This window comes from Danio rerio, chromosome 5 (assembly GCF_049306965.1).
Source record: "Danio rerio strain Tuebingen ecotype United States chromosome 5, GRCz12tu, whole genome shotgun sequence".
Classification (NCBI taxonomy): domain Eukaryota; kingdom Metazoa; phylum Chordata; class Actinopteri; order Cypriniformes; family Danionidae; genus Danio; species Danio rerio.
In genome coordinates, this window is record NC_133180.1 from 75,159,550 (window position 1) to 75,187,500 (window position 27,951).

A 27,951-nucleotide genomic window follows, 5' to 3' on the forward strand; every position below is an offset into this window, starting at 1 on the left:
TAAACATTGAAGTTTAAAGGGTGTCACTTATTATTTCATATATTAAGGTTTTAGTTATGATACTCACAAAATTATCCCACGTAAATCCGCAGATTTTTAACTAAATTCTGCACAGAAATAGCAGAAAAATGTCCACAGATTCCGTCCGGCCCTACTCATCGCTTCAGATTTTGGAGGGAAATATGAATAAGGCAGGTTATATTAGAAGATTAAGCTATTAATCAGCTCATGATTTGCTGATTCCTCAAACACACACACACACACACACACACACACACACACACACACACACACACACAAACACAAACACAAACACACACAAACACACACAAACACACACAAACACACACACACAAAGCAATCCCAATTAAAGAGTTTCCCATATTTTATAACTCATGTATTTTCTTCATTTATTTATCCTCTTGAATTGCATTTTTGAGACCACAAACAGCTTTTGATGTTGAAAAGTGACTTCTATTGACATTTGTAATGGTTTAAAGTCATATATATTCTGTATTGGAGTTGTAAATTACTGTAAAAACCCAGTACTTTTAGGAGAAGTCTGTAAAATATCTGAAAAGGTACTGGATTTTTATATATGAAGAGTTTAGATGCAAAAACCTCTCAGTGCCGTCTGAAATTTCCATCGAAAATGAACATTTTACTCAGCCTCCTTTGTTTTCTGTTAAGATATTTAACTTTAAAGACCAGGAAAAGGACTTATTCTTTGCCATAAAAGTAATAATACTGAACATACACATAGGAGGCTGATAAAATGCTCATTTTAGAGGAAAATTTCAGATGGCATATAGAGGTTTTTGCATCTAAACTCTTCATTTATATATATATATATATATATATATATATATATATATATATATATATATATATATATATATATATATATATATATATATATTTCTTATGCAATATATGGTTTCAAAACACTAAAATGTCAATAAAAGTCTTTTATTTTTCACACAGAGTTGATTTTTTTAACATCAAAAGTCGACTCAGCAAAATCCCATAAAGCAAATCACAACAGTAAATAACAAAATAAGGAAACTGTTCATTAGTGTGACCTCAATAAATAAGGCCTGGACGTCTTGTGGAAGTTTTGAACTATTCATAATTTTGCCCCAATTAAAACACTTGCCAAGTGAAAAAAGGAAAAACAAATGATTTTTTTTTTGTTGTTTTGCCAAAATAATCTGAGCCAAGAAAAAAAAAAAAAGCAAAACACTAACAAAAAAACCTAACTCAAATGCTCTAATCAATAACCTTTATATTAATATTTCCATTTTAACCTTCAACCCAATTATAAAACTGCTAATTGAAACCCCTCTCTGGTCTCGTTTGTTCAATCAAACTCGATTAATCTGAATTCATACTGATCTCATCATCTTAAACACATCAGATCTGGTCCCGTTCTCTGTTTGTGTGTTCTTTAAGTGCTGCATTTCCTCCTGCTGCATGTTAAGATTGTGTTTTACCGCAAAACAACAGTCCAGTCTGCCGCTGCGCTGACCGATGGCTTACGGACAGTCAACACTGCAGGATTAGAGGAGAACTCAAACTCTAAAGCCGACTCCACACCATCTGAAAACAAAACAAACAATAATAATTAGGCTAATCGTTAATCTTTTTAAACATTTTAATAATTGGATAAAAGGATGACACGGTGGCTCAGCGGTTAACACTGTGGCCTCGCAGCAAGAAGGTCTCTGGTTCAAGTAAATGAGTGTGTATGGGTGTTTCTCAGTGTTAGGTTACGGCTGGAAGGGCATCTGCTGTGTAATTCATATGCTGAATAAGTTAGTGGTTCATTCTGCTGTGGTTACACCGGATTAATAAAGGGACTAAGCCGAAAAGAAAATGAATGAAAATGATTTAAGACCTACAACACCATATTTAAGTGATTTTAAGACCCTAATGGCTCTGTGTATATTTTTATATGAGCAAAGTGACACAGACCTGCACTGATCAGTGAAACTGAGGACGGTCGACTGCCTCCAATGACCACAATCCTCTCTATCCAAGACTCGGTGGAAAACTGAGCATCAGGAGCCAGATTTCTGATGAACCAAGCAAGAGACAAGATAAAAAGATGAGTAAAAGAATGAGGATGGGTGCCATTTTGTAGCCTTCGCTTAGAAATACAATGCATTGTGGTAAATTTAGGGGAGGATCAACATTTATCCTCTACAACAGGGGTTTCCAAACTTTTCAGCCTGCGACCCCCATAATAACAATGCCAGTGACTCGCGACCCCCAATATCTTCTGAGGTGGTTATAAATACAGAAACCTTGCTTTCGTGCACACACACACACACACACACACACACCAATAGACCCACACCCATTCTTTGTTGATTTTTTCTTTATGTATGTCAGTGCTGTAAATGTGCCAGAAAGTTTAACCTGGTGCTATAAAATCAATCCGCTGCATCTGACGCTATCGCTGTGTGTTTAATATAATGTAATTACCCCAGGGGTCACAATCCAATAGAACTAGTAACTATGAGCTACTGTAGTAACTATATACAGTAGTATTAGGGGTGTCACGATTTCGATTTTTGATCGAAATTTATGCTCAATTTCGATTATCGAATCAAAAAATAGAATCGTCGATGCTGCCACGCCCCCATGTCACGTCAGCTTGGCTTGCCAAGCGGGAAAAAACAGGCTTGTTGAAGTGCTTGTTAAACTGCAGACACTGGAGACCCGTCGACAGAGCTTAAACCCTCTCCTCTTTCAATGAAGTCGCCGGTGTGGAAACATTTTGGATTTCCAGTGAGTTATGTTGACAACGTTCATGTTGTCGACAAAAAAAACACAGTTTTGCAAGCTCTGCTATTTACGTATTAGGGTTCGTCCGATAGACAACACCAGCATCGCGATCCTCCGCCCGCCCCCGTTGCAAATCCGCTCGCGAAAAGTTCACACTCAGGCCCTGTTTACACTGTCTTTGTTTTTAAATGGCGTTTTAGAACGACAACGATTTGACATCCACAGTGGCGTGTAGCATTTCTGAGCAGCCCTCCTTCCTCTCTACCTCTGACACACACACACACACAGACGCACACACAGCCATGCGCTCGAGACAGCAGGTCCAGGCAGTCAGAGGACTGCTTCAATCTTTCACTCACTTGTACTTAGTCATTTTAGCGAACACCTCAGATACTGTTGGCTGGTTCCTGTTGGTTGTGCGTCTTTTTTTACCGACGCCATTATACCGACACAGATCACTGCCTATTCACGAGTCCCGCAGAAAAAGTGATTGACAGGTGGTAATTATGTGTGTATCTTGCCTTTATTCATTTACTGTATGATTTGTTTATGGGTAAAACAAAGACCATGCAGGTCAGGTAGTTTAAACGGTAGGCTACAAATAATTAATTGGTCATTAATTAATTAATTATTCATAATCGAAAATCGAATCGTGCCTTTAGAATCGAAAATGTAATCGAATCGAGGATTTGGAGGATCGTGACACCATTAGTAGTATAAAGTAAGTATAAATGGCTATTTTATTCTCTTCAGTAGGTTATGGATAAAATATGGTAATTCTTATGGTTTAATAAAAATAAATCGATTTTTGGAAATCGCCAGGCGACCCCCCCTTCATTGTCCCCTTCAGTGAGAACTACTGCTCTAGAATAATTTTACACACACACACAAAATCCAGAATTACAGGTACATAATAATAATAATTATATGGTTAATAATATTGACCTTAAAATAGCTTTTAAAAATTGAAAAAAATGTTTTTATTGAAGCTGAAATAAAACAAATAAGACTTTCTCCAGAAGAAAAAATATTATAGGAAATACTGAGAGAAATTCCTGAATCTGTTTAACATCGGACTAATGTTGTAGACCAACCTGGAGGTCAGGCTGTTGTTAGAGAAGGACAGACGTCTGTGGATAAACTGCTTGGATTTCTGATAGTTGAAGGTGTGGAAGTCATCGATGTACAGCTCTCCTTCAGCAAAACCCTGCAGCAGAACACACAGATCAACAGGGGCTGTGTCCAAAATCACATAAATCCCTACTACTCTATAGTATGCTAAAAATAGTATGTGCGCTGAGTAGTATGTCCGAATTCATAGCATTCAAAAAACTGTAGGCAAGAAGTACCCACATGACATACTACTTCTGGTGAGATTCTGAAGTGTGCATTTAATGGACGCTACGCTATCCCATAATGCAACGTGAGATAATTAATAAACGAGAGTTAAGAAACTAACGCAGGTAGGTCACATGATAATGACAAAAGCCGGATGTAGTACCTACAAGTTAAATTCATACTATATAGCAAGTACTTTTTTAGTATGTTCAAATTGAAGTGTAGTACATACTGGAGTATTTGGGACGCAGCCTTGGACTTCACTACTTCTACTCATATTTGCAAATATAAACGAGGGTCCTGGGATTACCTGAGGATTGAGAGCAACATAGAGAGTGTAGGGATCGTTCTCCATACAGGACGAAGACCTCCTGATGCGCTCTTTCCTGCAGATGATGGATCCTCCACGCTGGAAGACTGGGATCTGGAACGGGAGACGGAGAAGAGGGAGAAAAGCAGGATTCTGTCATTTCTTGAAGTTAAAACACAAGACTGAGGAATTATAGAAAAACTATTTTTGAAATTAATTTATATTTATTTATATTCCGACATGAATCCATCCATCAAGACAAGGTCTGAAATATCATCTGAACTACATTACCCAACACTATAGTAACTTATAGTAGATACAATAGAACCACACTATGATAAAGTGCATGATACTGTCTGTCTTTATGCATGTATAGTACTTGTTTATAATTGCATGCATGTATTATTTATTTATTTATTATATTAGTAGTCCTGTGAATTGGGTTTTCTTTTTTCAAATATTTCCCAAATGATGTTTATGGAATTTTTCCACAGTACTTCCTAAAATATTGTTTCTTCTGGAAAAAGTCAGATTTTTTTTTTTTTTTTTTGTTTCGGCTAGAATAAAAGCAGTTTTTTTTTTGTTTTGTTTTTTTACTATTTTAAAGTCATTGTTATTATGGAGCTAGTTTTGTTTCTTTATTATTCAAACAAAAATATTTAGTTTTAGGGAAAATTGTGTACATAGTCGTTTACAAATAAACAAATTGCAATTTTTTTTTTTTAAAGTTTAATCAAAAAATTATGTCAATGAAAATAAAATGTTTTGCAAAAAATAAACTATTGTCCTATAAAATAAAAAATGCATACATTGTAATTAAAAAAATAAGAGAATTTAAAAAAAATTATTCTAAAAACATTTAATAAATTTTTTAAAAAGTCATCGCTAAAAAAATTTTGCAATGCAAAAAATAACTATTGCCATTTTACGAGAAGGTACCACCTTATTATTCATTGCGTGCTCATTCATTTTTCTTTCGATTTATCGATTCTATTTGTTGCAGATCTAAAAACTTTGTTTGCGAGTTATAAAAAGTTGAGCGCTAATAGGAGGGCTAATAATTCTGTATATATACAGTTGAAGTCAGAATTATTCACTGCCTTTTTAATTTTTTTTCTTCTTTTTTTCAAATATTCCCCAAATGATGTTTAAAGGTTCGTTCACACTACAAGCGACCGTTCATTTCAATGAATAGTGAGCAACTTCCGGTGACCTCTGTCTTACCGAGCGACAGTGATCGTTAGCGACCAGGTGGGCAAAGTTGAGAATGCTTCAACTTTATGCAAATGAAGAGGGACATTCTTTAGCGACAGCCAATAGGATCACCAGTAGAGCTCACGTGATTCTCACCTCGCTCAGAGGTCGGTTGTATTCTCCGTGCTGCAGACCTACACAGACCTGCGTTTGCAGCGGATCGCCACCCAGAGTGACCGGCAGCTACAAAGTCGCTACTAGTGTCAACGAGGCATAACAGATTCAGGATTTCTCACAGTATTTCCTATAATATTCTTTCTTCTGGAGAAAGTCTGATTTGTTTTATTTCGGCTAGAATAAAAGCAGCTTTTAATTTCATAAACCATTTAAAGCTCAACTTTATTAGCCCCCTTAAGCAATATTTGTTTTCAATTGTCTATAGGACAAACCACTGATATACAATGACTTGCCTAATTACCCTAATCAACCTAGTTAAGCCTTTAAATGTCACTTTAATCTGAATACTAGTATCCTGAATAATGTCTTGTCAAATCATATTTACAATATAAAAGAAATCAGTGATTAGAAATGAGTTATTAAAACTATTATGATTAGAAATGTGCTGAAAATATTAAAATATCTTCTCTCCGTTAAACAGAAATTGGGAAAAAGAAAATAAACAGGGGGGCTAATAATTTTGACGTCATCTGTATAAATAAAAATGTGGACTATTCAGCTACTAAAGTATTCTGGGTAGTAGCAATGGTGATCTATACTTGTATTGGCCCATAATTTGCAGCAATATTACAAAATATACGATCAAAACATGAAATAATCAGCACATACGGAGCTCATGGTGACAGGAATGTAGAGACTCTGATCCCCATCATGCTTCTGGAGAGAGTGAACGTCATACCAGACCTACAAGAGTAACCCGGAGGATGTTTTAGAGAGTGTTGGAGGAAATAAAAATCAATTCCAGATGCCCTAACGTTCAATGATGATAAACACATCACCTCGCCTTTCCCAGGCAGATATGCAGTAACACCAGTGGCGCCCTCATCAGTGACCGGGTGCACCAGCAAATCCTTCCCTACCATGACAAATGAACATGTTTTAGACAAATCTACTCTGACATTTACTAATTATAAAAGAAATAATATATATAGAAAACCCTCACCAATCAAGTACTCATCCTCAATTGAGAAAGTGATGACCTCGGCAGGATATTCTACCCACAGAGGTCTAAGAAAAGAGTTTAATTAACACTGTTTGAGAACCAAAACTTAAAAAGATGTAATTTTTTTTTATTTAACTGAAGGAACATGATGATTGCCCAATAGTTTGGTTTTAAGGGTCATTTTTGTAGCATTTAATATACATTCATCGGCCACTTTATTAGGTACACCTATCCAACTGCTCGTTAACACACATTTCTAATCAGCAGTTCAAACTGAGTATCAGAATGGGGAAGAAAGGGGATTTAAGTGACTTTGAATGTGGCATGGTTGTTGGTGCTAGATGGGCTGCTCTGAGTATTTCAGAAACTGTTGTCTTACCTCATAACAGGTTGTCCAGTGTTGTGTGCATTGTAGAATAGCTGGTACCAGTATGGCAGGAGGGCATATCGCTGGCGCACCGCCTCCCGGATGAGGGCAGTGTTTTCTGGGCCGAACAGCCAGGGCTCCCTGCGCGGTGTGTCTATGTGAGCGTGTGCACGGAAAAATGGCTGATAAGCTCCAGCCTGATACCATCGCACCAACAGCTCAGCACTGGGATGTTTAAAGAAACCGCCAACATCAGCTGAGGGAAAACAGCATGTGAGACAAAAAAACAGCATGTGAGACAAAAGGAAAAGATTTCAAGCTAATTTCAGAGATTCTTAAACTAGTTTATTTCCAAAGATGCAATTGAACATTTTGTGGTTTGTTTTGTTTTAACCTTAATTTCTGCACACAATATAAAATTCTGCAGATAATTCAGTAAAATTGTGTTCTAATGCTCACTTGCATAAAAAAAAGAGAAGAAATATTGAGTCTAGTATTATTTTCATGAAAAAAATATAAATATAATAAATCTAAAAAATGAATAAAATAAATAAAAAATAAATAAACAAAATAAATAAAATATAATATAAACAAAAATAAATGTTTTAAATAAATAATAAAATATATATGAAATGGATAAAAAATGCAAAAATACATAATATAAATAAAAAATAACATATATAAAATGAATAAAAATAAATAATATAATATAAAAATAAATATAAAAAATAATAAAAATGTATAAAATAAATAAAAAACAATAAAATATATCAAATAAATAAACAAAATTATTTAGTTAAATATAAATGTATTAAATAACTAAAATATTTTAAATGGATAAAATAAAAATACAAAATATAAATAACAAATAAAATATATAGAATAAATAAAAAATAAATAAACAAAATAAAATAAATAAACATAAATAAAATAATATAATATTAATAAAAACTAAATATATTTAGTAAACCTAACCCTAAATAATAAAAAAGTAAAATAGATAAATAAAAATGTAAAAATAAATAATATAAATAAAAAATAAATAAATATATTAAATAAATAAAAAATAGGTGAATAAATATAACAAAATAAAATATAAATAAAAAATAATTATATTAAATAAATAATTGTAAAAATATTAAATATACTTAAATATTTTTTTTAAATATATAAATAAAAAATAAAATAATATATAATATATGAAAATTAATAAAAATATATATTAGAAATAAAAATACATTTCTTAAATAAATAGAAAAGTAAAGAAATATTATATAAATAAAAAAATATATACATAATATTTTTTAATTAAAAATTAAAAACAAAATCGTCATGAAAAATTCCATTTAATTAAAATGAGCAAGCACTTTAAGGTTACAGATTAGTAAATAGCTGACCTCCACAGAAAGAGATGCCCACTAAGCCCAGACTCAAGCACATGGGGATGGAGATCTTCAGATGACCCCATTCAGCAGCATTATCTCCTGTCCACACCGCACCTGAGCCATACAGACAAAAACCACTACCAAATTAGGGCTGCACGATATTGGAAATAAATAACAGTGCTATATTGTCTTATTCTGCGATATACACTGAATTATGTATAGAATTTCCCCAGATGACTGAATATCTCTATAAAGAAAGAATTCGAAATTTTACATTGAATGGGATGATTCTATAGGGGAGTGCTTCTGCATAAACTATAATAAACAAAACCATACATCAATATTATATTACAGAAAACTTTACAATTGTAAAGTCTAACAGTATTCAGGTACTGTAATTAAATTTAAAAATAAATAAATCTAATCGCACGTCTCTCACCGTAACGCTGAGATCCAGCAAAAAATGCTCTGGTCAGAACGAAAGGTCTCTCCACTCCTCCAGAACGCTGAATCAGGCCTTCAGACGTCGCCTTTTGCTGGTGATACAGAAATATAGTTGAGAAGATCAACATTAGACTTCACGCTCTGTCCTTTAAAGTAGGCATAATATTTTCCTTCCCGTTTTGACATATTCCAGCACTCCTTAAAGAGATAGTTCACCCGATAAAAATTTAAATTCTGTCACCATTTAATCCCCGTCCACTCGTATCAAACCAGTTTCTTTGTTCAGTTAAACACAAAGGAAGATACTTTGAAGAATGTCAGAATCATGACTTCTATAGTACCTTTTGTTTCTACTGTGGATGTCGATGGTTGCTTTAATCCAACATACATTTATTAGATACATACTTTTATATTCAACAACAAAAAAAAAAATCTTAAAAGTTTAGGGCAGGGGTGTCCAGACTCAGTCCTGCAGATTTAGCTCCAACTTGCTTTAACACACCTGAAAGGATGTTTCTAGAATGCCTTGTGAGAGCTTGATTAGCTAGATCTGATTGAGGTTGGAGCTAGATTTTGCAGGACTACGGCCCTCCAGGACCGAGTGTGGACACCCCCGGTTTAGAGTCACTTGAGTGAGAGAACAGCTCTTTTAAAAATGTCGATTTTCAGTGTAATCTTTCCATATTACATTAACTTTTAATATTTAATATAGCAGGAAAAATTCTCTTACCACATAGAGGCCATAAAGGTTGTGCACGTCTCTGTGCTCCCAGACACCGTGAACCGCATCTTTGTGCATGGTCACCTCAGGCCCATTAAACACAGACGGCTCGTTCATGTCATTCCAGATGTACTGATTCTCCATAGAGCCCTGCACAAAAATAAATAATTCATGTGTTTTTATTTATTTGCCACATCAGAAACTTACGGCCAGGGGCGTAGATTTAGGGTGGACGTGTCCCCAACAATATCCACAAACTACTGAAATGTCCCCACCAATAATTTAATTCACTTAAAAACATCGCGCTGTCAGTATAAACCTAGACATGCTGAAAGGGTTAAATCACGTTCTCTCCTCGAGTCGCACCGCCCCCAAACACATATGAACATTGTGATTGGCTGTGCCTTTCCCTGCTGTCATGTGAGTGGCTGCTTTCAGATTATAGTTTCAGATACAAACAGCGCCAAAACAACTGCGCGGGGGGGGGGGGGGGGGGGGGGGGAATTTCCCGATGTGTGTGAGGTGTATGACAGACACACATAAGTGAGGATGGAGGTAGCAAGAAGAGGTGGACATAAAGAGCTTTTTCCAACAAAAAGTGTGAGTCACATAAACTCAAGTTCGCTACTGAATGAGTCCATCACGATAATGCTGCTATCCCTGGTGTTTTCACCGCTTTTACGGTCAGTCGAATGTTAAAACAGACTGATATAGTCTGTAAACAATATTCCCTGAAAACTAACTGCATAATAAACACCTACATGTAAACGTATATGAACCTGCCAGTTCTCCTAATCTCTTAGAGTAACATCTCCAAGTTCAGGTGAAACAATTTGTCAGAAAAACTACAGCCTGTGCTCCATCTTTTAATAATACTATGAGACATGTTTAATTTGTACGAAAAATGAACGAAAGTCTTCATTAAGCTCTCTCTTTATCAGTTAATAAACATTATTTTAACATAACACTTTCAGGCCTGTATCCAGCTTATTAAAAGGGATTATTTGTTTTCTGAAAAACTGAACCTTTTTGCAGTTATTCACCTGATTTTCTGTTTAATTGAGGTATAAATCTAACATTTTAGTGACATATTAACAACTAATTTTTGCTGGATAATCTTGTTGGATAGTTATTATAACTACACTTTTTGATGTACCAAAACTATTTCCTACCATTTTGTCAAATTGCTTTATTTACACGTTTAAACTGTAAGTTTTATTACAGTTTTATAAATAATAAAAATACTTTGAACAAGAAATTAGGACTTTAAATTCTTAGAATAAAGAAATGAAGAGTACAGATGCCAAAACCTCTAAATGCCATGTAAAATGAGCATTTTTCTCAGCCTTGTATATTTATGTTCAGTTTTTTCACTTTAAAGACAATGAAAATAACATATTTGTCACTATAAAAGTAAAATCACTGTGTCCACACACAGGAGTTGGAGAAAAATGCTCATTTTAGAAGAAAATATTAAATGGCATTTAGAGGTTTTTGCATCTAAACTCTTCAAATATGTAAGTATACTTATTTTTTTAAATACGATTTTATAATTATAATTTTCTTTGGGAAATCTGTTAACTTGATTTAAATTAAAAACTGAAGCCTACAGGCAAATAACAAACTGGCCAGCGCATTCAACCTTCCTCAGTGAGAATTTGTCCATTTGAATAATAAGATAAATTCAAACATAATAATAGTAATCCAACTTTTGGTCTTTCAAACCACCTGACCCCACTTGGCTACACGCATGACTATTTAATTTAACTTAATAAATTGTTAGAAAATAGGATTACTTAATAATACATTTTAATAGCAGTTAAATAATAAATAGCAACATGTATATAAAAAAAATTATATATATATATATATATATATATATATATATATATAAACAATATTCATTCTTGGCGGGGGTGACTCGTCCCCACCAATGTCAAGCGCAAACCTATGCCCTTGCTTACGGCTATGGACTGATTTCATGTGGCCGCCATTTTAAAAGCGAAAGCGAGGCTGCAGTGGGAGGAAACCTGAAAGTATCGCCTGCAGGAACGGCACACATGGCTGTATATCTTATCAGCGAAGAGAAAGCAACACAAATACATAATTTTACCGTCTTCCGAGTGACCCGAAGGTCGGTTCTGATTGGATAGTGAAAATAAAAAGGCATATCAGACCTCATTTTTAGCCAAGTTAAGGGAAATGGCAGTAGTTAGGAAATGTTGATAGCGCGGTGACGCAATGGCGTTAATCTAAGTATGTGCTATTGACCTTATTCTAAGATGCGGAAGTGTGCCTGTTTTCGCAATTGTCTTAGAAAACAGATGTCAAACTCAGTTCCAAAAGGGCCGCAGCTCTGCACAGTTTAGTTCCAACCCTTATCACACCTGATCAAACTAATTGAGTCCTTCAGGCTTGTTTGAAACCTACAGGTAAGTGTGTTGGAGCAGGGTTGGAACTAAACTGTGCAGGGCTTCGGCCCTCCAGGGATTGAGTTTGACACCCCTGCCTTAGAACTTCCGATTCAGTCACCTATGGGAGAAATGACAAAGAATAATAAACGGCAGAAAATGGTCAAACTACTTGCTCTACAAACAAATGTTTGCATGACTACACAGACCAAGTAGAATAATATAATAAGAAAATATCCAATTGCAACATTAAGCAGCGTAACAAGCAGTTTTTAACATCAAAAAATGAATGGAAGTGAAAGAGAGCGGAAGTCTCGAGACAAAAAGATTCAAATGGCAGCGCCCGCTCATCGGCGGAGAATAAGGTGAATAACATGTAAAACGGGATCATGAAGGAAACGTTCAAAAAGCAACTCACGTAAACCCCTTAATCTTCTACTTATCTTAATTAGATTAGGGCAGATAATTCGATTACTGATGTCCATGTGAATGTAGTCACTGATGATAGGAATGTTCAGTTTAGTGCCTCATTCACACCAGCAGTGACTTAATAGCTGCCTGTCGCTCTGGGTGGCGACCTGCTTCAAACGCAGAGGTGTGTAGGTATATACAGCACGAATACAGCCGGACTCTGAGCGAACTGCGAGAGGATGACGTGAGCTCTACTGCTGCTCCTATTGGCTGTCGCTCTTCATTTGCATAAAGTTAAAGGAATTGTCACTAGACACGCCCACCTGGTCACAACGGTCGCTTGCATAGATGGTAGTCGCCGGAAGTTGCTCGCTCTCCATTGAAATGAGTGGTCGCCCGTCGCTTTGCTGCTGCAAATCGCTTGTAGTGTGAATAAGGCTTAACAGGAAGAGAAGCGCTCTCGCTCTGCACCGAGGAGATTTCTTTAGTTAGATTGTTAGCCACTTTTGACACTCATAAATGATCATAAAGTCCTCGTGCTGCAGGTGTTGGGAGGTTTGTTAAAGGTGCAGCGAGGGGTTTGTGTTTTTAATAAACTATGACAGTTTCACGCTCAGGCGCACTTTGCGCTTACCGCACCAAAACCCAAACTCGCCTCGCTCTGGCACACCTCTTCCAATTTGGCCAGGTCCAGCTAACTAAACCGCGCCTGGGCCTGATTCAGAACACTCACAGTTGTCAAACGAACCAGAAAATGCGCCCGGGCACGCTTCAGATAGCACACTGTGAGTGCACCCTAAAAACATCCGAGTTTTCATTATAAAAATCTTTTTCAATGGTACTTTCACATGCTAATAAAATATGTTTTATGGTGAGAGCAACCTTTGTTTACGTTTTATATATCGGAATTAACCCCTTGAGATGTACCACCTTGTTTTCGAGTGTCTCCCACAATGCATCACAATCACAACACACATTACCATAACATAGACAATTTACTGGTAAAGAATCTAATTTAAAAAACAAATCAACGGTAGGTAGGTAGGTAGGTAGGTAGGTAGGTAGGTAGGTAGGTAGGTAGGTAGGTAGGTAGGTAGGTAGGTAGGTAGGTAGGTAGGTAGGTAGGTAGGTAGGTAGGTAGGTAGGTAGGTAGGTAGGTAGGTAGGTAGGTAGGTAGGTAGGTAGGTAGGTAGGTAGGTAGGTAGGTAGGTAGGTAGGTAGGTAGGTAGGTAGGTAGGTAGGTAGGTAGGTAGGTAGGTAGGTAGGTAGGTAGGTAGGTAGGTAGGTAGGTAGGTAGGTAGGTAGGTAGGTAGGTAGGTAGGTAGGTAGGTAGGTAGGTAGGTAGGTAGGTAGGTAGGTAGGTAGGTAGGTAGGTAGGTAGGTAGGTAGGTAGGTAGGTAGGTAGGTAGGTAGGTAGGTAGGTAGGTAGGTAGGTAGGTAGGTAGGTAGGTAGGTAGGTAGGTAGGTAGGTAGGTAGGTAGGTAGGTAGGTAGGTAGGTAGGTAGGTAGGTAGGTAGGTAGGTAGGTAGGTAGGTAGGTAGGTAGGTAGGTAGGTAGGTAGGTAGGTAGGTAGGTAGGTAGGTAGGTAGGTAGGTAGGTAGGTAGGTAGGTAGGTAGGTAGGTAGGTAGGTAGGTAGGTAGGTAGGTAGGTAGGTAGGTAGGTAGGTAGGTAGGTAGGTAGGTAGGTAGGTAGGTAGGTAGGTAGGTAGGTAGGTAGGTAGGTAGGTAGGTAGGTAGGTAGGTAGGTAGGTAGGTAGGTAGGTAGGTAGGTAGGTAGGTAGGTAAAAAAATATCACACCTCATACTGGTCATAGGCAAACATGCTGGCCCACCACGCTCTCATCTCCGGGTTAGTGAAGTCAGGATAGCCTGAATTACCTTCAGAGGAAAACAGAGCATTTCAGCAGTTTCACATTGATGTCAACAGGTGAGCATATACCACATCAAACAACACCACAGCCTCAAAACATTATGCGGTTCTGAGTAAGCCTCACACAGGTGAGTGGGCTTGACAAACCACCTGTAGAAAACACACTCTCTCATCTCAATAACTGACACTTGTTTTAGACCTGACACTCTTAAAATTAATCAATATCTAAAAAAATCCATTGTGCATTTATGAAGTGAGCTTCACAGTGGCGAGTGGGCTTGACAAACCACCAGTAGAAACACTAATCTCTCTCTATAAAAATAAAAACACTCCCCCCTCCTTACTCTAGCACTTAATTCTCTGAGCTCTAACAGTTCCTTACCATTTCATTTTGTTGAATCGCTTAACAAAAAAAAAAGTGTTAGCTAAATGACTAAACGTAAGTGTACACACCTGGCCAACACCAGCCCTCATAGTCTCCTCCATCTTTGTTCTTGACATAAAAGTTCTTGGAGCGGATCTCGTTGTGAATCCTGTAGCCGCTGTCCACCCTAATGTGAGGATCCACAATGGCCACTAGCTGAGGACACAAACACAACATCAAGATTTAATACAACATTTTAAACTGAGTTACTCGCTGAATGCTTAAATGTTTTAAACTATATAAACGGCTTATTTAGTAGCAATAAAATTCATAAGCATAATGACATATTAGGGTAATTTGAGTGATTATCTCGATGATTTTACTGCATACTGTTACATTGAGAGCATGGATTACTTCCAGGATTTTTAGTAGCTTGCAATTTGACATTAAATGTTGCCGTGAAATAGAAGATGTCACTAATCAGATTTAAATGCTGAAATATGGTGTGAAAAGTGCCATTTTGAATCAATAAAACTAGAAATGGGGAAAACAAAACAATGTGGGACTTAATTTTTTCATTGGTTTTTGATAGGATAGTAAAATGCTCGAGATTGGATGCATGATGCTGCGCTCACACCAGACGCAGAATGCGCATCAAGCGCGGGTGATTTACATGTTAAGTTAATGTAAATGCGCAAATAGACATCCTGCAGCGTGATACGCACGAATGGCGCGGCATGAATGACACGAACTGTTCGATGTGAATGGCGCGGTACACGCGAATGGCGTTTTGCGCGTTTGACGTGTGAATGAATGGCGGAAGAAAGTAGTTCCGCATACAACAGGGTTTTGAGACTCTCCGTGTTTGGTTTTCTTTTTTATATACACGATCATGCCGTCGAACTGTTGTATAAACGCAGTATCACACTTGTAGCAGTGTGATGTGGCTATATATCAGCACTGGTGAAACACCAAGTCCCACTGGCCTTCCACCAGTGCCGATATAAAGCCACATTGCATCGCTACAAGTGTGATATTGCTCATTTACACACACACTATCTTATACACGTTATGCGTTACGCTATGTGTATACTTTTTAGTTGCATAACTCACAGGGCTTAATTGTCATCACACACACACACACAAACCTTGCGTCTCTTGTCCATCAGCCCCTTCAGCATGTCTTTAGGTGTAGGGAATTTGATGGGGTCCCAGGTGAAGTAGCGTTTTCCATCCGCATGTTCAATGTCCAGCCAGATGAAGTCATACGGGATGTCGTGCTCATCGAAGCCCTGATCCACAGCCTTTACGTCCTCCTGATCATTATAGTTCCAGCGGCACTGATGATACGCCAGCGCCGACAGAGGAGGAAAAGACTGCGTGCCTGATGGAAAAAACAACATCCCCACATTTACGAGTAAAGGAAACCACTTAAAATAAGCAGAGAATAAACATTATGGTAACATTTTAGGTTAAATAAATTCAGACCATTTCCTACTGGCATATTATTAAGATATTAACTGTTTATTAGAACGTATAAACTGTGATCTTACTTTACATCCCTAAGCCTACCCAATACCCTAAACCCAACTAACACCTTAATAACTATTAATAAGCTGCAAATTGGTACTTTATTGGGTTAAAAGTTTTACTTAATGGTTTGTTAATAGCGTGAATTGTACATTACAATAAAGTGTGACCAACATTATTATACCACTAGTATTTACTGCTTGTCTGGTGATGTCATGACTATATAGAGACTCTATTTATAATGCATCATAAGTACATTATCATGAAAAATCTAATAAAAAAATATATATACAAATTTTTCACAACAATTAAATCACAATTAAACAATGCTACATCATTTCTGAATTTTACTAATAATAAAATAGCATTTGGTTTTACCAAATTCATTACCCATGTAGGAGAAAAGCATTTAGAAGGTAGCATTATAGACACAAAGACACTAGAAATTATATCAAAATGCTTTTATCCAACATGGTCTACTGTATTTTGATGTTTTTGAACACAAGTGCATGTGATTTTACATGCTTATTTGTGTTCTTATTCTGAAAAGAAGCAAATATACATATGCAACACACATGCATGCATTACAGTGAATAACGAACACTTGTTTATTTGTAATTATGATTATTTATCATAAGGTTGTTTATAAGGAATTATACACATTATTATGCATTATAAATACCCGTACCAGATAGATTATGAAATTATAATGCTTTACAGTAATGTTCAAAATTATTAAACTATTAGTCTAATATTTTTTTTATTCTTTCTCAAGTCTCCTGACCCTCTGACTGTCCTTTTAGTTATCTTCCTACCCCAACTACACAAACACCAACACGCTGCGTCATTGCCTTTACCGCCTTGCTCGCAAGACGTGCAACTCTCCTTAAATTGAAACGTGTCCCCTCCATCATCAGAACACTGGATTAAAGAGGGTCTACAATGCATCTGTCTTGAGAAACTGAAACATTGTTTTAAAGGATCACTGATGATGAAAGACTACCATACTGTCTGTCATTGAGAACCTTAACATTTCAGGACCTGCTGACTGCACTGCAAAAAATGCTTTTCTTACTTAGATTTTTTGTCTTGTTTCTAGTCCAAATATCTTAAAATTCCTAAATCAAGAAGCATTTTCTAGACAAGAAAAACATATAGTCTTGTTTTCAGAAATAATATGCCAAAATTAGGTGAGTTTTTCCTTAAAACGAGCAAAATAATCTGCCAATGGGGTAAGCTAAATATTCTTACGTCAAAAGAAAAAACAAGATTAATTTGCTTACCCCATTGGCAGATTATTTTACTTGTTTTAAGGAAAAACTGACTTAATATTGGCATTTTATTTCTCAAAACAAGACAATATGTTTTGCTTGTCTAGAAAATGCTTCTTGATATAAGAAATTTTAGATATTTAGACTAGAAACAAGACCAAAAATCTAAGCAAGAAAAGCATTTTTTGCAGTGTAGGGGTGGAGCTATCAGTCATTTAGGCCTGGAGCAATTAGTTTTTTAGGGTGTAGTTATCAGTCATTTAGGGTGGAACTTTCACTCATTTAGGACAGAGCTAGCAGTCATTTAGGGTGGGGCTCTCAGTCATTTAGGGAGGAGTTAACAGTCCTTAAGGGCGGAACTATCAGTCATTTAGGGAGGAAGTATCAGTCATTTAGGGTGGAGCTATTTTCCTTAGGGGTGGAGCTATCAGTCAATTAGGGAGGAGCTATTGTTCCTTACACTGCAAAAAATGCTTTTCTTACTTAGATTTTTTTGTCTTGTTTCTAGTCCAAATATCTTAAAATTCCTAAATCAAGAAGCATTTTCTAGACAAGAAAAACATAGTCTTGTTTTCAGAAATAATATGCCAAAATTAGGTGAGTTTTTCCTTAAAACGAGCAAAATAATCTGCCAATGGGGTAAGCTAAAATATTCTTACGTCAAAAGAAAAAACAAGATTAATTTGCTTACCCCATTGGCAGATTATTTTACTTGTTTTAAGGAAAAACTAACTTAATATTGGCATTTTATTTCTCAAAACAAGCCTATATGTTTTGCTTGTCTAGAAAATGCTTCTTGATATAAGAAATTTTAGATATTTAGACTAGAAACAAGACCAAAAATCTAAGCAAGAAAAGCATTTTTTGCAGTGTAGAATTTCAAAAGGGAGAAAGAGACTTTTAGCATTTACTTTACATTTTCCTCTTCTATATTTACCCATATATTTATTGTATCTTTTTATTTATTTATTTATGCATTTATTCAATTGGCTTATTATTTATTTATCTGTCTCTTGATTCATCTTTGTGTACTTATTAAAAGGTAACAGAAAATAGGGAGGGGTGGAAGATGGGAGTGATGGTGCTTAGAAGGGGGTAGAAAAGTGTATGTTGGATTTAAGAGTTCTACAGTTTTCTTGTTTTAGTTGCTATATATTTGATATATATATCAAATACTATATACAATACAATATATATACAAATAATATATATAGAATACTCACTCATACCAAACGTTCGGCTCACATAACCCCAATCTTGTATGATCTTCATTGGCTCCCGGTTGCATACCGGATTAAATTCAAAATTCTCCTCCTTGCATTTAGATCCTTAAATAACCTTGCACCCTCCTATCTCTGCAACATGCTTGTCCCCTACACCCCAACTCGCTCTCTACGGTCTGCTGACTCTGGCCTTCTTGCTGTGATCATTTAGTGTTATTGCACCCAAACTCTGGAACTCTTTACCACACTCACTCCGCTCTGCTAATAATATCTCTGAATTCAAATCCTTACTTAAGACTCACTTATTTTCTGAATGCTTCGCATCTGATCTGCCAAACTGACCCCTTAATCTGATCCACCACTACCCTGCTCATATGCCTCTTAGGTCTTGTTTGTGTTATTCAAGTTTGTTATATTTGACCTCATGTATGTTTGTTTATCTTTTGGTTGCATTCCTTGTAAAGTGTCCTTGAGCTCTGGAAAGGCGCTATACAAATAAAAATTATTATTATTATTATTATCTTTTTGCTGATAGGACTTCTATTTTTCATATACATTTATAAGTTTTGTATATTATCTGGGGAAAAAAATGCAATAAAAATATTTAAAGGGTCACGAAACACCAAAACACATGTTTTGAGCTGTTGACAGTCGTATATGTGTCCTACACTGCTATAAACACTATGAGGACACCTATATTTCACTAAAAAGTGTAAATTGGTTGTTTTTGCGTTATTTCAAGCTAATTTTTACTTCCGGTTTGAAACGAATTTTTGAAGCTGCGTCACGGTCATGAGATAATAGCGTGTATTCCAGCGTGCAGACTGGACGTCTGTGCCAGAGTGTGTCTTATTACGTCTTACAGTGTGATGCATTAATGCATGAGTAAGGCTTGGTTCAAACCAATCAGCGCGCTCTATTGTGCAACTTCATTAATATTCATTAGTGTCACCGTATTTACACGACAGAGACGCCACGTTGTGTTGGCAAAACAAGTGTGAAGTGTTGCTTTTATAGTTTGCTGCAGTGAAGTTTTGTTTTCATTTTCTCTCTGTGAGAGCTCATCTGGAGTCACGTGTGGATTAACAGTGTACGCGACGCTCGACAACAATAACTTACGTGTCTAAGGAGGATTATTGTTTACCTGAGAGCTGTTCTCATCTGCAAACGCTGAGATCCGGATTCGCTTGTAGTCTCCTTATAATAAAGATGCGGCTCTAGTTGTTGTGGATTGTCCTGTCTCTACAGATTTGGTAAGTGAGCGACCAGTGCTCTTTGTTTATTCAGTTCGTATTTTATTCGTCTCAAACAAACTATTGCAACGAGTGTAAACAAGTTAGCACTAACAGTTACAACCAAACTATAACCTCGTGTTGGATTTAGTGACCGGAATAACACAAGCTGCTTTCTGACGCTACCTGCCGTGTGCATCTAAGTTTCCGGGAAATGCTGAGGGGTTTTTTTCTCTCATTCGCCGTGGGGTATCAAACATTGCATGAAAAACACACGCTTAGAGCAGCTCCTCGAATCAAATATCTCGTTTGTCGGGAGGGACATTAATGAATTCTCTGAATGAAAGAGCCAAACTGCAGTTAAAGTCCACCATTTAATAATCTGGCAAATAATTCGACTACAGATGTCCATGTAAACACAGTCACATTGTGCGCTGTGGTTGTGTGTTTTGACTCTGAAATTCAGCGCGCCCAAATAGACACTCCCACACCAAGCCTCTTTTCTTCCTCCGACACTCCCCCCTAAACAGAGCTGGACACGCCCACTTTTCTGACTTTTTCCAAAGTAGAGGTGTGAAAACACCCTGCTGAAACGAGGGGGATTCATGGCCCTTTAAAATAATGCAAACACAGGCTTCATAGAAAGTGTTCCCAATTTTTTGTTTATGCATGTACTAACTATATATGAAAATCTATGAATGAGATTTAAGAGTAGGAAACAGTATGTAAAAATGTATGCAAAAATACATGTACCATACGGTTTTGAAATACATGAGTAAGCAACGGAGTTGTAGTTCACTCAGACCAAGGGAATGGTGCTTTTAAATTGAATATATAATGATAAATACATTGAAATCATACATTTTTTAACTGTGCCGTGGCACTTTGTACACATAGACATCACCTATATGCTATATAACTGCAGGTTAACTAGGTTTATATATAATAACCTTAACTGTTAAAAGCTATAACTTACTCGTTCATTAATTAAAGTTATTAGTAACTAATAAATCTATGGTAATTAATGACCTTAACCTTTCTGAATTTGATTGTAATGTAATAATGTGCGCAGTTCGTAAAGCTGCTTTGAAATAATCACTATTGTATAAAGCGCTATACAAATACACTAGAATTGAATTGAATTTAACTAGTGTGTTTGCGTACCTGTAAGTGAGGCGTACTGAGTGAAGACATCTGCAGGTTTTGGTCCCAGCATGATAAAGACATCAATAATACCGCTCTCAGAAACCCAGCGGACATTCGTCTGAGGAGCGTCACTAGACACCTGCACAAAGTCCAGCATTTTCACAAACATTGTCTGATGAACAATGAAGTCACATGCGTTGCTCAGGTGTGAGTTTCTCACAGACTTCAACAGTGTGTCAAAATCTTGATGGTTCTGTGGATCTCGTCTATCAAATCTCAGCTTTATTTCGTATTCTCGATTGGATTCGGGTCAGACATACTTTAAGAATATGAACTTCGAGATTACTTCAAACAGAGAATAAAAAAAAATCTTCGTCAACAGTTGCTGAAGAACTACTGAGAGATTTCAGCTGCTGTCTGGGCTTTCACTGCCTTTCTACACCTCCCTTTCTTCATGTGTTCAATAGCTTTTCCCACCTGTCCTTTCATTTTATAACATATACCTTTATTTCTAAATGACTTAGTTGTGTGTTCGTGGCATATATAGGCCCCGTTTACACTAGTGCGTTTTAGTTTTAAAACGGCGTTGTAGAATGAAAACGATCCGCGTCCACACTCGCGTTTTACCCAGCGTTTCTGAACTGCTCTCCGTCCACACCAGAACTCTGAAAACGCACATCACGTGACCACACACACTCTCGGGCAAGCGCTCCAGCATTTCTACCCAGATGAGAGCTCTGCATTCGGACTGCTGATCAAGCATCTCCCGCTGGATCTAATCTCACTATATTTATTAAACGTGATATTTCATTCATGTTGTTGTCTTTATCTAACGACATATTCCCTGACGTTGGTCATTGGAATCTATTAAGTTACTTGTTCACGGGAAACATGTTTTGGTCAAGCGCAAAGATAAGTTAATGATTAATCCAGGTACATTGACTGATCGCTTGCCTTTATTTTCTACAATGTATAAACTTATTGTATGTTATACTTTTATAATTATCGATTATTAAAACTGATATTCAGCAAAAGAGAGGGTGCGTTTCGTATTTTTACTGAAATTGAAAGGAGGCAGTTGTTATCGGCTCCGTTTTGTTATTAATATCCACACAGTGAAGATGACGCTCATATATGCAGCACAACGCCTCAACATTTCTGCTGTCTGTTAAGTTTTCTAATATTAAAAAGAAAATAGGCAGTTCCTTAAATCATGTTTACATTTTATTGTTGAGAAAGTGAAACAACGTAGCCAAGGTGATGTGAATGAAGTTATAAAGTACACTGTTCCCTGTGAAGATTTACCCGTGTCCTCGGTATGTTTTCCATATCAAACTGAGAAGGGGGAAACTGCAGCCTTGATCAAACTTGCGAAGTCTTAACTTACAAGAAGAGGATGCGAGACTGAACTGTGTGTGTTAGGCTACTTAATATTGAGGAAAAGCCCCAATCAGATAGGCGAACGTTTGCAGCCCCGCCTCCGTTTTCAGATGTCTCCGTCTTTCCCCATCCACACTGAGACGGAGCAGCAGCGTTTCAGAATGAAAACGGCCTCTCCAGCGTTTTCGAAAAGCTCTGTTTTCGGCGCTCGAGAACTCCGGCGTAGTGTGGACGGATGGCGTAACCGTAGCAAAACTTATGGGCTTTAAAACTAAAACGCACTAGTGTAAACGGGGCCATAGATTTCTTTGATTGTTACCAACATCCGGTAAAAATTTCAAGTCAACAGCACCTTTAGAAATGTTTTCTAAGAAAAATAATGGCATGCTCAATACTCATGTCCTCCACTGTATAAGCAAATAATAGCACTGAAAGACTTTCTGATATGTTTTGTCTATCAATCTTAAAACTGAATCATGCTAGAAATACTTCTAAACAAGTCTGTCTCTAGCATGTAGAAACACCCTGTAAGCATGTTTTGGCATGTTGTAACTAGGGGTGTCGAAATTAATTGTTTCTTCGGTGCACCACGATGCAGACGCAGACAATTCGGTATCGATTCAGTAATAACCATAACCGATTGTTATGTACTGACGTCATTTATCTCCTATGCGCTCGGTCGCGAGGGAGGTGAGCGCCGGTATTTACAACACACAGGAGCCAACTCAGGGCCGGCCCGTGGCATAGGCACTATAGGCAAATGCTTAGGGCGCTGTATATCCAGTGGGGCGCCAGAAATGAGCGTGGTTCAGTTGGTTTTGTTTTCGATTTTCCTGACACACTTTCAGTTATAGACGGCAATAACTCAAAAAACGCTTACCCTTAAAAGATCTAAAGTGTGTTTCCTACAGAAAGACAAAGCTGGTTATGTTTCACAGCTGTCTTTCTTTTTTTTCGCTCGACATTACGAGCACTGCTCCGTTTAAGCCCTCGCAGTCTGCGTTTACTTTAGACGGCTGAGCTCGCACTGAGAGGAGCTCTCAGTAAGGGACCGTCGGAAAAGTGCTTATTTTGTTCGGGGTTTTTTTTTTCGTTTTTCTGCTCCGCTCAGCGCGAACTCTCCCTGTTGCAAGGGCTTAAGTGTGTTTGTTTGTTTGTGTGTGTGCGTGTTTGTTTGTTTGATGCTGTCTATGTTTGTGAATGTGTGTTGAATGAGAGACAGTGTGGTGCTGTGTGTCTGTGTGTTTATACAGACAGCATGTTATAGCCTCCCCCCTAAAATATAACACTGTATATGGAAAGCATCGTCAATGCACCGTGATGCACCGAGATATCGAATTGAACCGAATCGATGGCATGATAATCGTAACCGAACCGTGAGACCAGTATAGGTTCACACCTCTAGTTGTAACCACATTGGTAACATGTTAAACGTGTTAAAACAGTGTGCTATATCATATCAGGTTGACTCACCGTGTCTGGAGAGTTTGAGCTGATATCCACCCATGTTTCTGCGGCGTTGAGCCAGAAGATGCCCATGGTGCGCTCAGTGCTGTGAGAAATGAGGACAGGAACGGCCCCGTAAAGAGCCATTGGGTTGTGCAGCTCATACTGAAAGACATCCAGGTTGTACAGCCGATAAGGGTCTGAATTTCTGAAGCGAAGAAAACATCATGGTCGATTCAATAACTGATATCTCTTCTATACAAGTCAATAAACTTCAATCCTGGTTAAAAGATCTTAAAGGGTCACGAAACACCAAAACACATGTTTTGAGCTGTTGACAGTGGTATATGTGTCCCACACTGCTATAAACACTATGAGGACACCTATATTTCACTAAAAACTGTAAATTGGTTGTTTTTGCGTTATTTCAAGCAAATTCGTACTTCCGGTTTGAAACTAATTTTTGAAGCTGCGTCACGGTCATGACATAATAGCGTTTATTCCAGCGTGCAGACTGGACGTCTGTGCCAGAGTGTGTCTTATTACGTCCTACAGTGTGATGCATTAATGCATGAGTAAAGCTTGGTTCAAACCAATCAGGGCGCTCTATTGTGCAACTTCATTAATATTCATTGCTGTGTTTACACGACAGAGACGCCACGTTGTGTTGGCAAAACAAGTGTGAAGTGTTGCTTTTATAGTTTGCTGCCGTTAAGTTTCGTTTTCTTTTTCTCTCTGTGAGAGCTCATCTGGAGTCACGTGTGGATTAACAGTGTACGCGACGCTCGACAACAATAACTTACGTGTCTAAGGAGGATTATTGCCTACCTGAGAGCTTTTCTCATCTGCAAATGCCGAGATCGGATACGCTTGTAGTATTCTCTTCATAATGACGCGGCTCTAGTTGCTGGTGATTGTCCTGTTTCTACAGATTTGGTAAGTGAGCGACCAGTGCTCTTTGTTTATTCAGTTTGTTCGTATCGAACTTAGTTAACTATTGCACTGTAACATGTTAGCACCACAACCAAACTTTAACCTCGTGTAGGGTTTTTACCGCATTTTGTGACCGGAATAACACACGCGGCTTTCTGACGCTACCTGCCGTGTGCATCTAAGTTTCCGGAAAATACGGAGGTTTTTTTTCTCTCATTCGCCGTGCGGTATCAAACATTGCATGAAAAATACACACTTAGAGCAGCTCCTCGAATCAAATATCTCGTTTGTCGCGAGGGGCATGAATGAATTGCCTGAATGAAAGAGCCAAACTGCAGTTAAAGTCCACCATTTAATAATCTGGCAAATAATTCGACTACAGATGTCCATGTAGGTTAAACACCATCACTTTCTACTGCGTGTGAGTATTTTGACTGAAACTCGAGCGTGCCCAAATAGACACTCCCACACCATGCCACTTTAGTTCCTCCGACACTCCCCCCTAAACAGAGCTGGACACGCCCACTTTTCTGACTTTTTCCAAAGTAGAGCTGTGAAAACACCCTGCTGAAACGAGGGGGATTCATGGCCCTTTAAGCTTGATTACGAAAACAAAATGCAAGGAAATATAGTGAACAACTGATTTTATTTATCTCTTATTTTATCTCTTTATCTCCTTTTTTTTTTATTTAACTCTGACCACATCTCTAGAACTGCTCGATCGTGAAGATTTGCACTCTACAACATGTAGCTCGACTCCTTGTTCAAGCACTTGTTCTCTCCAGACTGGACTATTTCAGCTCGCTACTCTTTTACAGTGTTTGTGATGATTGAGATGCAGCTCAACAGATGCTTCATCAGACAAATCCACCTTCTTTCTAAATGATCAACTAGAAGTTAAGTTATTATTGGTTGCTCTTACAACTGGAATCCATGACAAGACTTTAGTCAGGAAGTGTATATTGCAGAATAAAAAAAATTTGCAGTTTTAGATTTGTCCAGTATCATGCAGCCCTAAATGAGACCCCAGATCATTGCAGTAATTAAGAACAATTTGTGTAACTCACTCTGTGCTCTTCAGTCTGAGTGTGTCTGCGTGTTCGGGAATGCCGTACACATGCTCCACACCCGGCAGAGAAAAATCTAAACTAATAGATGACGGACCTGAAATGAAATGAAGATTACAGAAGACAAAAAAAGGTTAAACATGACTGCATTACTACATGACATGATATAGAATCAAATAGAAAACGTCAAATAACATGTCAACGTACCATTGGGTTTTGAATCACTATGAGATTTGAAGGTTTCCTCCCACATGCCCGGTTTCTCCTCCTCTTCTTCTTTTATTTGTCCATCCTAAAACATACAATTCTTAAAAATTATAATCCACTACAACAAAAGGAAGCCAGTTTGTATTTGTACAAATATATCAAGCATATCCTGAACACAGTACACTAGCTAGGTCCAAAGAATCTGCATTATAAAGTTCCCATTAGGGCTGAGCAATATATTGTTTGTGCATCGAGTAACCTAATAATCGCAGGATTAGATTTATTAGAGATCAAAATTATTTTTTATTATTAATACAATGATGACCGTGGGGTTTTACATTTGATTCTTCAATTTTTTGCATTTGAATACTGTTAGATTCCCCAGAAAACCATAAAGCACTGTTTATTGATATAGTTTTGCTTAATTTATGCAGATCCACTCAACAGAAAAGGACCTGAACATCACAGCCGATTTAAATTAATGGAATCGCTCCAAATAGAGCTATTTAAATAATCTGGTGAAATTAAACTCATGTTGCTATATATATATATATATATATATATATATATATATATATATATATATATATATATATATATATATATATATATATATATATATATAAATATATAAAACACATAAAAAATAATAATAAATAAAATAAAAATAAAAAAAAATAATATAATAAAAAAATAAATAAATAATAAATATAAATAAAAATAAATAAATACAATTTGAAAAAAATTAAAATAAAAAATAAATAATAATAATAATAAAAAATACAAAAATAAAATAAAACGCAGTAAATCTATTTTATATATATATATAATATTAAAAAATGTAATAATAATAGTGGTGCAGTGGCGCACTGGGTAGCACTGTCGCCTCACAGCAAGACAGTCACTAGTTCGAGTCCCGGCTGGGTCAGTTGGCATTTCTGTGTGGAGTTTGCATGTTCTCGCCGTGTTGGCGTGGGTTTTCTCTGGGTGCTCTGGTTTCCCCCACAGTCCAAACACATGCGCTTTAGGTGAAATGCATGAACTAAATTGCCCGTAGTGTATGAGTGTGTGTGTGTGAATGAGTACGTATGGCTGTTTCCTAGTACTGGAAACATTTGTTGAGATAGTTGGCGGTTCATTATATTGTGGCGACCCCTGATAAATAAGAGACTGAGGCAAAAGAAATGAAAGAATGAATAAACTACTACCAGATTCTAATATGCTATTAGTAAAACACACACACACACACACACACACACACACACACACACACACACACACACACACACACACACACACACCTCACTGGTTGGCTGCTCCTCTTTCTGCTGTCCTGTGGTTTCCTCAGACTCGCTGTTGCTGTAAAGCAGATATTTTTGTATTAATATAAAGACTTGGTGTTAAAAGAATTAGTAAAACAAAAGCAAAAGGAAGTTTTAAAGCGTGGCCACCAATATAACACACTGACAATCAGAACAATATAATATTTGCACTATAGTGTATCACTTTGAATTCATGCATTAAAAATAAATTATTAAATAAAAGAAATCACAAATGCAATGTGATTCTCATTAGGCCTGTCAACACATGAACAATACTCTTTACCTTGTTAACATGTATTATTATTTATTAAGGCTATGAGTTTTCACATTCTGACTCCAATGCCGGATTATTAAATAGTTAAAATGACTATAATTTAATGAAACATTCCTTAGAATAAAACATGATGTG

At 36.9% G+C, this 27,951-nt stretch overlaps 1 protein-coding gene across 5 annotated transcripts in view; it reads right to left on the bottom strand.

The window, feature by feature from the left end:
- Positions 1-27,951, bottom strand: part of ganaba (glucosidase II alpha subunit a) — a 41,981-nt gene that overhangs the window by 1,325 nt on the left and 12,705 nt on the right. For 4 of the 5 annotated variants that reach the window (XM_073949638.1, XM_009302024.4, XM_073949637.1 and 1 more), the window contains 19 exons: positions 27,522-27,579; positions 26,221-26,305; positions 26,014-26,110; positions 24,041-24,221; positions 21,206-21,326; positions 15,934-16,169; positions 14,875-15,001; positions 14,350-14,429; positions 9,739-9,879; positions 9,004-9,100; positions 8,577-8,678; positions 7,192-7,435; positions 6,813-6,877; positions 6,649-6,725; positions 6,479-6,553; positions 4,439-4,552; positions 3,885-3,997; positions 1,975-2,075; positions 1,494-1,599 (listed from right to left, as the gene is read on the bottom strand). In XM_073949638.1, coding sequence (XP_073805739.1) covers positions 1,494-1,599; positions 1,975-2,075; positions 3,885-3,997; positions 4,439-4,552; positions 6,479-6,553; positions 6,649-6,725; positions 6,813-6,877; positions 7,192-7,435; positions 8,577-8,678; positions 9,004-9,100; positions 9,739-9,879; positions 14,350-14,429; positions 14,875-15,001; positions 15,934-16,169; positions 21,206-21,326; positions 24,041-24,221; positions 26,014-26,110; positions 26,221-26,305; positions 27,522-27,579 — 2,220 coding nt within the window. 5 annotated transcript variants of the gene reach the window in all.